This window comes from Mercurialis annua, linkage group LG6, assembly GCF_937616625.2.
Source record: "Mercurialis annua linkage group LG6, ddMerAnnu1.2, whole genome shotgun sequence".
Classification (NCBI taxonomy): Eukaryota; Viridiplantae; Streptophyta; class Magnoliopsida; order Malpighiales; family Euphorbiaceae; genus Mercurialis; species Mercurialis annua.
The window spans coordinates 2,578,512-2,595,871 of record NC_065575.1 but is presented as its reverse complement, the minus strand read 5'-3'; the positions used below and the strand labels follow the sequence as shown (position 1 = coordinate 2,595,871).

At 29.2% G+C, this 17,360-nt stretch overlaps 1 protein-coding gene across 1 annotated transcript; it reads right to left on the bottom strand.

Moving 5' to 3' along the window:
* Positions 1-577: 577 nt before the first annotated feature.
* LOC126653753 (valine N-monooxygenase 1-like) lies at positions 578-4,812 on the bottom strand. Its single transcript, XM_050347692.2, has 2 exons — positions 3,826-4,812; positions 578-1,355 (listed from the first exon to the last, which is right to left on the bottom strand). Exons 1-2 carry the CDS (start codon positions 4,786-4,788, stop codon positions 726-728), a joined length of 1,593 nt encoding a protein of 530 aa, XP_050203649.1. The 5' UTR covers positions 4,789-4,812; the 3' UTR covers positions 578-725.
* Between the last annotated feature and the right edge of the window lie 12,548 nt (positions 4,813-17,360).

Here is a 17,360-nt window from a genome sequence, read left to right as displayed (position 1 = left end):
TTAATTGAAGAATTTCTTTTTCAGTTATTGGTCCTTTTGTCTTTTTTAAACCCTTTTCCCTTTCAATTGCATCTAACCTTTCATTTACCTGTTTTCCTACTTCATTTGCTAAAGTAGATCTTTCTTCTGGTGAATCACCTAAAATTCCTTTTGCATGAAAATGTTCAAGGAGTTGGTGCACTTCACTTTGCACGTTGTGTAGCGAAGTCAATCCTGATGGATTACTAGAGTCTGAACTCTCGGCTGGATTACCCATTAAACTAGCTTAATTAAGCCTAATTTAATTAATTATTATTCAAATAGTGTTAATTACACTATTTCAGAAGTTTATTTTTCTTCTTAGTTGAAAATATGGACTAAATTGAAAATATTTTTTCTTTTTGTACTTATCAGTACTGCTGCTTGAAAACTATAGGAACCAAACCTGCCTTTTTTTGATAGTTAAAATTCTGATTGGTAACCTGTAAGCTGATGGTGACCTGCTAAAAACACCAATTCGTAAATTGGTAACCTGTAACCTGATGGTGACCTGCTAAAAACACCAATTCGTAACTTTTAAACAAGTTCACACACTAACTTGTAATAAAATTTTGTTTAAACACTATTTTGTTATTTTTAAAAAAGTTCACACACCAAAATTATATTAAACCCTTCTTTTTTCGGACCTTAGTAATCTTGCATGAAATTCTTCCGAAGTTTTCATCATTTTAATACGAAAAACTATTTCAAGACGAAGTAGGATAAAGATGAGGAGCCAATCGAGGCTTAGCAAACGCAATGACCGGATTAGCCGGACATAGTGCATCAACAACTTCCGCAAGATCAACACGGATTGCATTCCCTGGCGGACTCCATGAAAAGCATTGAAGCATCCTTGCAAGCAACATAGTTGTCATGCAACTTCCAAGCAGAGATCCTACACATCCGCGACGACCTGTGTTGAAAATTACAAACCTCGGATCATGCTTTGTCAGAACAACTTCTCCGCCATCCAAGTGTCGTTCGGGGTTAAATTTGAGCGGATCTTGCCAAGTATTAGGGTTCCGACCAAGGCCAGCGCGACTAAGCAATGCCCAACTAACCTTAGGGATGAAATAACCACCAAGTGTAGTATCTTGCATAGCAACATGAGGAATGTTGAAATGTGCAACTGGATGGAGCCTAAATGCTTCTTTTGCACAAGCATTTATATAGTTCAATTTTGCTATGTCAGTTTCTTGGACAAGCCTCTCTTTTCCAATGATCTTGTCTAGTTCTCTCGTCGCCTTTTGGAAAATTTCAGGTTGATTTAACATCTCTGCAATTGCCCATTCTACTGCATTTGACGGGTTATCTATTGTTGCTATCATCAACTCCTGATAAATAAATAATGTGTATAATTATTTAGAATTCAAAACGAGAGAAACGAATAATCTCACCAAACTGATATTTATTATTTATGTATTTAGAACATACACCGAAAAGTTTAGGGATTATTATTTTAAAAAAATCTTAGCTACATTGGAGATATATTTATCAAATAAAAATAAGTTAAAATTAATTTTATTTATCCAAATATAAAATAACAATGAATCTAAATATCATTTTAGTGTAAGTAACTAAGTATACATAGGAATCTAGTGAAACAAAGAGTATAGTTTCTCTCTGATTTTTTAAATGATTGATTATATATTTAGGACATACAATATATGCAAGATGAATAAGAAATTTTGGACGCTTTTAATAAACGGAGTTAGTACAAAGGGATGATTTGCACCGATTTTTTTAAATTATAAGGATCGGATTACACCAATAGGGAAACAAGTGTTCTTTCGTACAAATTTAAGGGCATATCTGCACCTTTTATATAAGAGCATATTTTGCATCAAAAATATTTCAAATGTAGTGAGTAATTAAATCTTATTGTTGAAATATAATGGATAAGTAATTATTTCAATATAATAAACAATTAATTATTTTAAGTATTAAATTTTAATTGCCAACTTGACCCTTTAGTTGGACTGAATTTAATTAAAAATTGACTATTCATAGAGTCTAATTCGATATTAAATTGTAAAATAACATTAATAAAAATTGGGTTAAAATGGGTTTATTGATTTAATTAAATCATCTGACAAAATTGATTTTTATTCTAAATTTCATGTTCAATTTAATCTTAAAAAAATATTTATTTTTTAATTATATAAGTTATAAGTGTTTAGGCATTGAAGAAAAAATTATACTCTAAATTATATTTACAAGGGAGCTCGGTTCTTGATCATAAAGAAATATTACTAACAAATTATTTATTAAAATAATCCGTTATTAATTATATTTGAAATATTTAATTACTCATTAATTATATTTCAACAATAAACTTTAATTACTAATTATATCTGAAATAACTTTATTAATTATATATATATATAAAAAAAGATACAGATACGCCCTTAAACTTTTACGAAAATTATATATATCCCAAAATTTTAATTCGAAGCAACTCGGCCCTTAAACTTATAAAACCGATGCAAATTAGTCCTTCATTCTAACCTCGTTTCTCTTTTCATTAGATAAGAGTTTATTTGCACCAATTTTATAAGTTTGAGAGCCAAATTGAATCAAAGTTAGAATTTTAGAACTTAAATATTTTTTCATCAAAATTGGGAAGGTTATAAATTTTTAAGGTTATTAAATTTTTCTAAAATTACAAAATGAGTACTGAAGTTTAAAACCTAATAAAATGGTTACTAAACTATCATTTTAGTTCTTACAAAAAAATTATTATTTTAGTTCAAAAAAGATTTTTTGTCACTGAAGAAAACTATTCTAGTTGATTTTTGGTTAATATGTGTATACATAAGATATAAGGTTTTCTCTTTTCTAAAAAAAATATAAAGTATTATTTGTCATAAATATTCGAAAACTAATCGTCACGTATGCATAATTTGACCAAAAAATCTCTTAAAAACCTATATAAATTACAAAATTTGAAAGTTGCGTAATCATTTCGATACGTTTTAAAGTTTAATAACCATTTTGTAATTTTAAAAAATTTCAATAACCCCATAATCAATCACCTCTAATTGTCCCTAAACTTTAATAATTTGGTTTTTCCTGTCATTATTCAAGTTCTGTTTCTATGAAATTTAATGGCATTACGTTCCAATTGAAATCTTAAATGGACACCTAAAATTATAATTTTTGCCATGCGACATCAAGTTTTACAATTTTAAACATATATATATATATATATATATATATATATATATATATGATCTCCATTAAGCACAATGTGTCATTAAAATTGTCAAAAACAGAGTAAAAACAACACTAGGTTAACCAAGTTATTTTATTAGTAAGCCCATCCGGGTTTTAAGGCTTCGTCCTGATTAATCCGGATCCGACCCGCGTCGCGCACTTGAAATAGTGGGTGAGTCTACCAGTGTGGATTTTCTGCATTCACAAGACTCAAACCCGAAACGTTTTTTAAGCGATATCAAACCGCTTATCACTTGTATCAAATTCCATTGGTAGGACAACCAAGTTATTTAATACTCCATTAAATTTACAAATTGTTGAAATGCGAAATAAAGTTCATGGATGATTTGGAAAAAGAGAAGATAGTCCAAGGACAATTAAGATAAATACTGTCCACTTTTGGATTGTCATGCAAACTATAAGGAGAGTTAAAGTGTATTTGTTGGGGGCTAAGAAGAGCTAATTGTAGGAAGATTTGAACTCACAACCTAACAGTTTGCTATTCAGCGTTTATATCATTTGAGTTATAATTCATTGGTTAGGAATATAATAGTTGTACGTGCATAATGAAAAAAAACCGGATCTTACAGCGATTTGATTTTTGATCTCTTCCGAGGTGAGCAATGGCCTGCCGTCCGAATTCTGAAGAGTGATGAAAACATCAAGCAAGTCCTCCACTAATTTCCTTTCACCACTCTTCCATTCTTTTATTCTTTCATCTACTACAGGGTTTTGGTAATCTCTTACAATCTTGTTCGCCCTAAGAATTATCTTTTTCTGTCCATCAAAATCAAACCCTTGCAAGAAACTTGGCAAATAATCAGATATACAGAAAGCATATACATATTTAATGACATCAAACAGTGCATCAACGTGGTCGATTTCTTCGCGTCCCGGTCCTCCGTCTGCCGTTCCTTTTCCGAAGTATCTCCGGCCAAATACAATCTTTCTGATCACGTTCCCGCAATAATGGCGGGTGGCAACTCTTAAGTTTACACTTTTATTGCTTTTATACTGATTATGGATATAGAACACAAGATTATCTGCCTCCTCAGCTCTTTTATCATGCAGCCATTTGTGTCTAGCCGGCGAAAGAATCTCCGACGTTAGAATTCTTCTCATTTTCTTCCATTGATCATTAAAAGGAACAAGAATTGTGGTCACGTAACCTCCGCTCATGCACTGAGCAGAAAAAGCCATTGGTCTGCTGGCGAAAATTGCATCTTTTTCTTTAAGCATTTCGTCTGCGATTATTGGACAATTGATAGGAACAATATTAGTATTCCATAGCCGAATAAGGCAAATATCGGTGTGCATATCCTCCATGAGACGGTGGATCCACCGGAATGTGGGTCTGTAGCGGATTATCTCCGGGATATTGCCGACTAATGGCCATGGTTTAGGGCCAGGAGGAAGTTTTTTCTGAGTTGTCGACTTTTTAAGAGTTTGTATAACACAGACAACAATGGTAATCAAGATGATGATGAGCGCCGGTACAATGGTGGTGGTGGTGGTGGTAAGAAAAGGAGTTAATGCAATAGTTATTCCCATATTAGTGTGTAGTTTTAGGATATGGCCAATTCAAGAAAGATAAGAGATTTGTGTTGAGTGTTAACGTCTTTATAGAGTTTAAATTTGGCTTAATCCATCAAAAGGTCCTTTTACTTTTCCTTTTTTTTATCTGGTTCGTCTTAAAAATTTGTTATTGAGTATGTCCTTGTACTAATTGTGTCTTTTTTAAGGTCATTTAATGGGAAGTTGTTTGCATGTGGTTAAATCGTTGTTAACTGTTAAATGACTAACGTTTAACAAAGTACTAAAGCCAAATGATAAAAAGAAGGCGAAACTTTTGATGAAAGTTTTATAAAAGTCTAAACCTTTCTAATTTTATCCAATTTATCCAGAAATGTATAATTTCATTTAGATTTTGTCCAACTTCAAAATTTTGCTTATTTGGCACAGATGTGTGGCATGTCAAATCAGCGACATGTAGGCGCCACATGAGCAAAATTATATAATTAGACAAAATTGAAATAAAATCATGCGTTTCAGGATAAATTTGATAAAATTGAAATGTTTGGAATTCTGTGAAACTTTTATGGAAAATTTGGCCTTTTTTGGTTATTTGGCCAAGTATTAATGTTAAATGATGGATAAAATATTAAAATTTTAATATATAATTTGACCAATGAACTTTTACTCTTTTATTCATCTAGCACCTAAACTTAACGTCTCATCTATCAAACCTCTGAATTTGTTAAATAATTTTATTTGACCTCTAAATTTGATAAATAAGTAAACATTGACTCCTTTCATTTCAAGTGTCGGGGACTTAATGTTTACTTATTAATCAAATTTATGGGTCAAATAGGATTATTTAACAAGTTCCGAAATTCGATTAAGTTTAGAAGATTTTTTTTTTGACGATAAATTTAGGGGTCAAATTATATATTAAACTTAATATTAAATGATGGATATATAATGTATAGCAGAGTATTAATGTTTTGCATTAATTTTTATTTTTCTCATTAAAATGTTTGTACAATTATATATTTTTCTCATAATTTTTTAATCTATTTATAATTATAAATAATTTTTCTCATTTATTTTAGCTAAATATAAAGTTTCTCCCCTTTTCTGATCATTTAGACTTAATACTTTGGGGCGTGATCCATGAGTATGACAGAGGCGTGGTCTGTGAATAGGAAGTTAATATGAAGAAGAATGAAAATGAAAGGCAGGCAACAGACTCACTTTGGCCTTGAGGTAGGCCAAAAGAATATAAATAAGACCCGAATAAAGGATCAATTCACCCCCTCAATTTGGTACGAAATATCAAATGAGTCCTTTTGGAGGGTTTTGAGTCAAACTAACTCACAACTTGTATTTTCATATCAAAAACACCCAAAGAAAATGGGAATATCACCTCCTCTAAATTTTGTAAAACCATATCAATTCACCCCTCATTTTTCGATGGAAACCGTTTCATTTCACCCCCAACCACCGCATTCACCGAAAACCGCGGCCAGATTATGTTTTTCACCAGATTTTTTTCGAACTAAACATTTTTTTTCCGTTAAATTGCTAATGGGTCTGCTCTTCTCCGGAGCAAACCCATCTGGGTCTGCTCCACGATGGAGGAGCAGAGCTGTCTGGTTCTGGTCCTCTATGATGCTAAAAACAATTCCAAACTTACCTGGATAAAATTGTTGAAAAAGCAAGTAATGCAACCAAAGCACACATTGAACATATCAACTTGCTAGATTAGAGTTTGAAACACCCTCCAAGTCACCGTGGGCAAAATATGGAGAAAGACAATATAAACGAAGGAAGAAACTCAGACACTCGGGTAAACGGCACACGAAACAATGGAGATGGAGGAAGAAACCGAAAAAATAGAGGAACACCACCCGAAATAATAAAGAACCAAACGATACAAGGAGCGAAGGAGAAAACCCCAGACGAAAAAAACGAGTAGACGAAACGATACATGAAGAAGATGATTGGTGGCCAGAATGTGAGCGGGCAATGGTCGGAGCGGGAGTGGGTGGCCGAAGTGGCGGGATTTAAAATTTTGGTACAAATGTTATATCAGAAACAATATGAAATTCAGAAATATATTTTAAAAATTTAATTTTTAACAATAAAATGACGGTTTTTAATTTATTTGTTCTTTTATAAAATTTAAACTAATTATATATCTATCAAATATATTTAAAAATTGTAACTTAAATTTAATTAAATTAATTAGAAATTTAAACTAATTTTAATTAGTTAATTTAAAAAATATTAATTTTTTTAAAATTGAGTTTGATTTTGGTTTGGTTATCATGTGGAACTTATATAATTTTACTTTATTAAAAATTATTCGTTTTACTAATTATTAAAAATTATTCGAATAATTTATTATAATTTTACTAACTTATATATATAAAAATTAGTAAAACGAATAAAATTTTAATAATTTATTATATATATAATTTATTATATAATGTTTTTATAAAAATTTACTATTTCAATTAATTAATTTTTTAATAATTTATTATATATATAATATTTATATATGCAGAACTTTTATATGATTTTAACAAGTATCTTTTAAATCTATTCTTTCTAATAAATGACTATTAGAAATTGAAATAGTAATTTTTTTTGTTTTTATAATTTATTCAAAAAAATTAAATTTTTAGATTTATATTTTAATTTTATTTAATAATTTTATTTAATTTATAGTTGAATTTTCCTAATAATATTTATTTAGTAAATTTATTTTTTAGAATTATAAATTCTAATTTTAGTCTAAATATTTTAAAAATAATAATAAGTTCAGCTTAAAATTTTCTCTCTTTCAAAATTTAAAATTTAACACAAATAAATTTTAATAAACAAAATATGAAAAATAAATAAATATTATACTGAGATAAAAAAAAATAGCATTAAATATTATTAAAAAGTAAAATAAAATAAAAATAAAATAAAATCAATGAAATTTTAATAAATTTATAAAAAAAAATCTTAAAATTGTAGCTTTTCACCATTAAACCAACCTTAAACGTATTTATTCTCACAAGAGGTCCAGTGTTGTTTATGATTGTCCTCAGTTTAAGGGCCACCTTATCTTAAACTCAATAATTGTACGAAAATAAAATGCTTTTGGATTTACAAAAGCACACGGAAAAAATTAGCAGAAAGGGTCAACGGTCACCGTAGTTTTTGGATAAGAGATTTGTGTTGAGTGTTAACTTTTATAGGACTCAAACAGCAATTTGTCCCTTTAACTTATAAGCAATGGACAATTAACACAGAAATTAACTTTGTTGGCAAATCAATACACGAACTTGGTGATTAAGAGTAATTAGCCCATTTTGGCAAATTAACTTACAAATTAAAGGGGCAAATTGCCAATTGAAAGAACTATTAACTCACAAATTGAGGGGGCAAATTGTAAAAATAAAATAAAATGCCCATAATCACCAAGTTTATGTACTGATTTGCACACAAAGTCAATTTGTGTGTTAATTGCTCATTGCTTACAAGTTGAGGGGTCATATTGCCACTTAAATCGTCTTTATAGAGTTTAAATTTGGCTTAATCTATTAAAAGGTCCTTATACTTTTATTTTTTTATCTGTTTCCTCTTGAAAATTTGTTATTGATCATGCCCTTGTACTATTCGGGTTTTTTAGACTTAATCGCTCAAAATCCCCACCTTTAACCCCTTTTACAATTGCACCCTGATATAGGTATTATTTTCAATTTACCCCAATTTAGATTTTTATGTTTCAATTGTACCCTAAAACATTAAATTGACCTTTTTTCACTTAGAAAAAAATTTAAAATAATCCGTCATTTTTATATTACTAGTTTCGCATTACGTGCTATGCACGTGGCTCGTGACGTGACTCGTAATAAATGTTAAATTAGTTAGAATTTTCAAATATTATACTTCAATTTTTTGATTTTTAGAATTATTATTATAATTATACCAATGCATTTTATTTATAATCAAGATATTTTTATTAATCGGATTAAAACTATTAATTATATTAATAAGTATTATATTACTCATAACTCCTGGAGTAATAAAAATATCTCTAATTAAGCAAGCTAAATATATTTTTATGCAATTAGTATTTGTATAAAAAGGATCGTATATATGTTTAATCCCAAGTTAACATCTCTAATTAAAAAAATTAGATACAACTATTACACGTATAAAGATGATAATGAGGCAATTGAATTCTGAGACTTTTTATGTTTTGTTAAATAATTCTGAGACTTTTTATTGTTGATGGTTATTTGTTTAGATGAATAGTAGGTATAGTCTTCTTAATTACATGAATTGTAGGCGTATTTAATTACTTTATTTAAGGAGTAGTGGTTTATTTTATTTAAAATTTTAATTGTATTATCAAATAAATATCATAATTTTATAATTAAATAGTAAAATGACCTTATAACCTTCAATTAAGTCATCAATTAGTAATAAATTAGAAAGAATTTTTTAGTAAATTTTGTTTGCTACATAAATTATTTAAAATGTTAATCAAACATAAAAATGCTATTTTAATTAGCTAATATTGATAATATTCAAAGAGACTATCTATACCTAGATTTATTATCTAGGATGAAGTCCTTAGAGTATTTATTAAGAAACAACATTTGTATATGTATTATTATATGAAACGACAACGGATTAAATAGAGAAAGTAAATGTTATTGGAATGCACTATTTAAGCTACGGTAATCAAGTATAAGTAAAATTGTAGTAGTTTATAGAACAATAAATAGGATATTAAATAGGAAAAATTTAATTATCAAATAATAAAATCTCAAGCAAGTCAACCTGGGATTTTTGTGGCTATAAAATAGGTTGTTTATTTGATAATTTTTGGATATAAAATAGGTTGTTTATTTGATAATTACGTCTAGAGTCCTTATTTTAATTTAATTCTTCTATAATAATTAGTATACTAATTTAATTAGTAAATGACTTTAAAACCCAATTATTAATAAATTAGAAAGGGTTATCCGGTAAAAGTGCCTGTCCCCCCCCCATCCGTGCTTTTGTTTATTTGATAATTATGTCTAGAGTCCTTATTTTAATTTAATTCTTCTATAATAATTAGTATACTAATTTAATTAGTAAATGACTTTAAAACTCAATTATTAATAAATTAGAAAGGGTTATCCGGTAAAAGTGCCTGTCCCCCTTCCATCCGTGCTTTTATATATAGTATAGATTTATAACATTAGAGTCTAATTGAAATATAAGCTATAAATAAAAAATTATTTAAAATTTTTTTCTAAGTGAAAAGATGTCAATTTAATACTTTGGAGTACCATTAAAACACAAAAAAAAAAAAATTGGGGTAAAATTAAAAAAAATTCTACGTAAGGGTGCAATTGCAATAGAAATTAAATGTGAGGGTTTTTGAATGATTAGGAATTTTTTTAATAGGACTTTTTATGGGAAGTTGTTTGCATGTGGTTAAATCGTTGTTAACTGTTAAGTGATTAATGTTTAACAGAATATAAATCTCACGGCGCAAGTGAGTTGGTAAGGCGTTCTCCTAATTCAAGTGAAGTCGCTGGTTCGAACCGTACTCATGTATGCAGTTATTTAAAACTTGGGGTCAGAGTTTTATTTCCGCAAGAGATCTATTTGGTTGGAGTAGTGATTAGTCTAACTGTAAAAGGCTTAAATATACGGTTTTATTATGAGAAAAATTGACAATTGCACAACTTAAGCCAAAATAATCAGAAAATTACGCCCCAACTTTTCTATTTAGATAATTAGCTTTCTCTTAATTTTTTTTGGAAAATTGACCTTTATATATTAGAGAAATACGATTTCAACTTATAAGGTAACAGTCAGCTCATGATCCAAGATTCTCCTAAATTTGCTCTCAACATTTGAATGAAAGCAAATCTTACCTAATCAGCCAAATCTTTGAATCCATGAAAAAAGATATTCGGATCTTAACACATAGAAAGATTACAGAGAATTGAATCATAAAAGATACAAACAACCGAATTGATCAAAGATTCAGAGCGGACGTGGAGGTCGCGATGGTGGAGGCCGCGGTGGTGAGTTTGGGTTCCATGATGAAGGTCGTTCTTGTTTTCAGCAATGTCCTCTTCTCCATCTCGTCTTTGTATCATCTACGCCAGCAGTGATGTCATTTTACCAGCTGCGTCGCTCCTCAAAAATGAAATCGCTGCCGTTCTTCCCACCATCAGCAATGGCACCACCAGTGAAGAAAAATTGACCTGTCTTAATGATCCTCTAGTTTTTTTATTTAATTTCTTTGTGATTTGAAGAAATTGTTTAATTTGATGGTTGTGGATGATGATGGTTATCGGTAGTGGTCTGGTTTTAATGTTGCACTTTAAGTGTTTGAATAAATGCTTATAAGTATCTATATTGTTTCGGGTGTTGGTTAACCAATGGTTAATCTTTGGTAAATAGTTGGTTAACTTGTAATAAATTTTATTTTGAATACATCGTTGATAATTTTTTAGTAAATTGTTGGTAAACTTGAATTATGTATTTTAAATAAACTGTACCTTTTAAAAAAATTATATACAGCAGGGACATAATAAAAAGATTTGTCGCGGTCTACCAAAATAGTAATAGATATGATATAATTCAATTTTTTGGTCTGAGTAGTATGCTATTGGTTGTTGCTTGGTATACCGTTATAACCATAGCTTAATTGTTTAGCGGTTGTTTTATTCAACCATTTTTTGACATATAAAAAATAATAAAACAAAAATTTAGCAAAACTTTATGTATGTTTTCAATTAAAAATACATGCGGGGTGTTTATAATTTTTTAACCAAATTGTTAATTAGGTAACCAGTTATGAACCAAACGATTACCATGTATTTACTAACTAACAACTTCACCGGTATGTAATAGGTTAAAAAAATCAAGTATAGTCTAATTCTGGTAAAAAAAAGTGATATATATTGTTTGAATCACAATGCAATACAAATTATAAATTAGATTGTATAACAATAAAAAATTGTGCAATAAAAAAATATAAAATATTAGATAACTAAATAGGAACCAACTGTGTATCAAATGTTATCCAAAATAGAAACCAAATATGTACCAAAAACTGGAGTGTACCAACTAGTATCCAAATGTGTTCCACAAACTACTCAAGTGTGTTTGAAACACAAACAAAAATATCAAAAACATCTAAAGTAACAACTATATTACAATCTATTCAAAGTTTTTCTTCAATCTACCAGTTTTCTATTTTGGTTTTGGTTCAAGCTCCTCGTCGCTGTCAATGTTTATATCAATCTTCATCTGTCCATAATTATTACAAGTCAACCAACGGTTTACCCAATATTAACTATTGGTTAACCAACACCTAAAACATTACATATATAATCGTTTTATTCTCATAAGCATTTCTTCAAACACCAAGAGTGCAGGTTGTGCGTACTAAAAAATCGAACTAGCAGTTGCAAATCAATTTCGACCATAGTCACTGCAAATCAATTTCCATGTTAATTAAACAAAATCAAAGAGCGATAAAAATGAAAGGGATCGAGAGAGATTGAATCACCAGTAATCAACAGACATTATCATAAGCATTTTTATTCTCGTAAACACACATTAACGTTCTATTCTCATAAGCATTTATATTCTCATAAGCATTTCTTCATCTTGTTATTGGTTAACCATTAGTTAACCATTGATTAACCAAGAGAAAATCTGATCATAATAATTACAAATCAAAAATTTCCTTCATCACCAACAAATTTGAATTTGTGGCTCACTAACAGCTGCAGCGGTAAACAAAGCCACCACCACCACATCAGAAGCTCTTCCTCTTCCGCCTTTTTTTCTCCGTCGAACTCACTCCATTCAATAACATAGCGCCGTCTCCGCCTCCATAGCAACAACGCGCCAACTTCATCTCCATTGCAGAGCAGCGACAGGAAAATAGAAGAGAGCAGCAATTGATTTTGGTCGATGGCGATGATGATCCATGCCGCCGCTGCTCCTCGATGATCCACGCCGCCGAGCAGCAACTAATTTTGGTCGATGGCGATGATGATCCACGCCGCCGCATCATCTATGATCCATGGAGAATTATTCTCTTTTTGCTTCATAATCATCAACAACAACCGCTGCATCATCTACAACAACCGCCACAATTTCCAATTCCGATTCCGATGACTCCATTACACCACCAACAACAAAAACAAACTGTGAATGCATTCAAATTCTGAAAACATATTGAAATATGAAATTTGAAAGAAAAGGAAACCATAATTTGAATGGAGAAAAGAAAGCCGAGAATCTCGTATGGAGAAAAGGAAGGCGAGAATCTCGCAAAAATCATAACATGCAATCTCTCTGATTTTCGAAACCGTATTCTTCAGTTTTTGAAAGTATAAAAATTATAAGGAAAAAGGTTAAAATTCGAATTTAGGGAGATGAAATAACAAATCTCAATTTTGAAACCTAGGGCCGTATATCTCTAATTAGTTTGGGCTAAGCCCGTAATCTGTCTAAAAAAGTCTTTTATTATTGGAATTCGTTTAGAACACCTCATGGTTTACAAAATAAAAATAAAAATTTACAGAGTATTGATTTTAAATGATGGATATATAACATATACTAACAGAGTATTAATGTTTTACATTAATTTTTATTTTTCTCATTATACAATTGAATGTTTTTCTCATAATTTTTTAATCTTTTTTCCCAACTGAAGGTAGATAAATAGATAGAACAGGTAATACAAGAGTTAAGTACAGCTGAAGAAAACTAGACTTAACATTCTGAGTTAGACTATGAGATAAAACTGACTAATTTTTTCGAAGTGCACCACTCTCATTTATCTTAGCTAAATATAAAGTTTATCCCTTTTTTTGAACTTATGATTCTACCCCACATAATTGGGGGCGTGGTCTTTAAATAGGAAGTCTTTTTTTAAGGAATGAATAGGAAGTCAATATGAAGAAGAATGAAAATAAAATGTGAAATAAAATGTGAAATGCTGGAAACCGGATGGGCAACCAAAACGTTTAAAAATGTGAATAGGAAGTCTCCTTTTTTTTTTAAGGAATGAATAGGAAGTTAGTCAGGGTGAAGGCCTGAAAACCAAAAGGACAAAAAATGAAATGTGAAATGCGGAAAAAAAAAGAGGTCCACAAAAAAAGAATGACAAAAAAAGATTTTGTTGTTTGTTAAGGTTAAAAACATAGGAGATTTTAAGAAGAATTCAAAATTAATTTATTTTTTCAAATTACTGAATTTTGATGTGACGATCAAAATTAATTTACCTCAAAACTAATTTACTAAAAACCGCAACTATTCAAATCTTGAGATTTAAAAGCGTATTGGAAACGAAGAGGACGAAATAGTTTCTAGCGTGAGTAAAAATTTCAATAGAGAGACATGAAAAAGTAAAATTAGGTTAGAATAGTAAAGTAATATTTTTCCCCCTACAGAAAGAGTATAATGCAAAAAATCCATAAGTACGAAAAGCTAAAAATAAAAGGAGAGTATTGGGTGTTATTATTTAAGATACTGAGTTAAACCATGTAATTTCCTCTTTATAAATCTTTAAAAAGATATTTTACTCGGCCTAATGCCTTAAAAACACCCGATCTTTTATCCACTTCCAATCCTATCATGACGTTGAAAACTAGTCAATTTTATTCTATTTTGTATTTTTTCGTTTCAATTGCACTTTTAAGCATGAATTTGATATTTATTTATATGGAATTTTTTTTTTAAAAAGGTCAATTCAATGCAAAAAAAGGTCATTTAATGCAAAAAGGGTCAATTTGAAGAATTTTTTCGATTTTTTTCAATATGAGAAAAGGACTATTTTATATTTAAAGGTGCAATTAAAACGAAAAGATGCAAAATATAATAAAATTGTCAGTTTTTAATATCAGAATCGTCTATTTTAATCAAATGAAAAAACAAGCGGCACCGACTTTTGAAAATTACCTATAGTCCGTATTTTGATTTTGACGAATGTTGATAAACACATCAAACAACGTGATATTGTCAATAAAATTTGGTTTTGATGTTAACTTTATCGCAAAATTGAACAAAATTTTCGGCTGCTAAGAGATAAACCATTAAAAATGATAATTGTACATTTATCTTGCACCAAATAATGATGCCAAGCAAGTCCCTTGACAGGCCATCCGCAGGCACACTACAGCCTTATACGTTGCAGCAATCGGAGCACTGACTAACGTGGGATATTAAACTCCACAAATCACTCTTATTTATTTGAAATTATAGAGTGTACTATATTTTAAATCATTAAAGAAAAAGTCATTTAGCATAAAATCATTGTCGGGGACGGATTTAGAAAGAGCTATAATGGACAGTAGTTGCCTACCATATTATTTAAAATATTTTTTAAAAAAATGAATATATAAATTAACGGTATAGTTTTTCACCTTGAAATTTATAACATTGTCTACCTTAAAATTTATATTTTATTAATTTTATTTGTCTTATAAACTTTTAGTATATAATTTTGTCCACCTTATAAAATTTTCTTGGATCCGCCATCGGTTACTGTGGTCAAAAACTGCAAAAACACAAGCATAAATCATTTATGATCAATTACCATGTTTATAACTTTTTGTTACAAATACCTGACAATTATTCCATCTACTTTCATTTTTTTTTGAAAATCCATTTGGAATCTAGTCATTTACATTCTGCAGGTAATTATACTACTCCCTCCGTCCCGTTTAAGAAGTCCCATATTCTATTTTGGGATGTCCCATTTAAAAAGTCTCATTACTATTTTTAGAGTATTTTTCCATTGAATATCCAATTTTATCCTTATTTTAGTTATCTTAAAAGAGTTTTATGGAAAATTCCACTATCATTAATAGGGGCAAAATATGAAAAAACATAAAAAGACAAGAATAATTAATGTTTTCTTAATCTGTGTGTAAAGTCAAATGGGACTTTTAAAGTGGGACGGAGGGAGTAGTTTTAAAGTATAATTTTGCAGAATTTTTCACTTTCACTTGCCTCTTTCTATAGAGGATCTTCAAAAAGTTATCAACTTTTTTGAAGTGTTAAGGTTCACCGTCAAGTAAATATGTCAAAAAATCTATACCGAAAAATTTGTCTGTTCTTACACGTTTACTACGTTTAGGTTCATCCTTAAATTCATTTTCTAGATTAAATTCACTCAATCATTGTAAAATTCATCTATTGGCTCATAAGTTTATTTTGATGAACTCGGTACTTTAATTATATATGCATTTACTAGAAAATATATGTTCAAAGAACAACACATCTCTGAATTCCATAATCGTGTTATTGTAAATTTTAGAATTTTTAGATTCATACACAAAAAACGTTTAAGCAATATTATTATGTGTACATCCAATAAAAATACAATCAACACTACTTCTAGGACCTATCTTTACATTTTTTATTGTTGGTACCATAACTTTTATAAGACACCCCCACATTTTCAAATACTTATAACAAAACTTTATGCTTTTTCATAATTCGTAAAGGGTGTTGTCTTCTTGCTTTCCGATTATCTTATTTAAAAGATAAGTTTTTGATAAGATATCTTCCGCCCACAAATTCCGAGGTAGTCCATAAAAAAGTAAATTCACATTCATCATATCATTTAGAGTAGGCCTAATACCTTAAAAAAAACCCGACTTTATAATCCCTTTTCGATCCTACCCTGACGTTGAAATTTTGTCAATTTTACCCTATTTCGCATTTTATTGTTTCAATTGTACCATGAAATATATTAAATTGACGTCTTTTTCATTTGGAAAAAAATTCAAAAACGTTCTCCATGTATAGCATATATTTATTGTACAAGTTTAAAATTTATTTAGATTTAGTTAAATTAATTAAGAATTTAAATTAGTTTTAATTTAATTATAGTTTTTAGTTAGTTTTTAAAAATAAAGGACTTATTTGTATTTTTTGAATGAAAATGAATTTACTTTTATCTTTAAACATGGTTAATTAAATGATTTCATCATTTAAATAAAAAAATTGACAAAAATTACAAAATTGGGGATAATTGAAACGATAAAATATGAAATAGGGTAAAATTTGTAAGTTTTCAACGTCAGGATATAATCAAACGGGTTATAAGGTCAAAGTTTTTTAAGACATTAGGGCTTTAGAGTATAATTTTATATTCATCACCATTATAATGAGGAGAATATGAAGCTACAATTTCATGAATAATATCATGACGTGGACAAAATTACCATATCGTTCTACATATTTACCACCGCAGTAACTTTTAATCATTTCGATTTTTTTTGTTCAATTGATTTTGAATTTGAATTTATTAGAGGTCTCTAATAAGAATTTTAAATATGTAAATGTGATGCGCAGTTTGTCAATCTTTAAAATATGATAAGTTGAACAAGACACCTCCAAATTATTTGATTCTTGCAATGCATTGAAAAGGTGAGGAAGTCTAATTTAATCCACATGAAAAATACTTGCTCACGTAAGGTCTATAAATAAAAATATTATCAACTCATGGATAAAGATCAAATTTGACTATTTTTTTTATTTTTTTATCCTTAGTAAATGTCTTTCTTGTAAAAATAACATGCAAA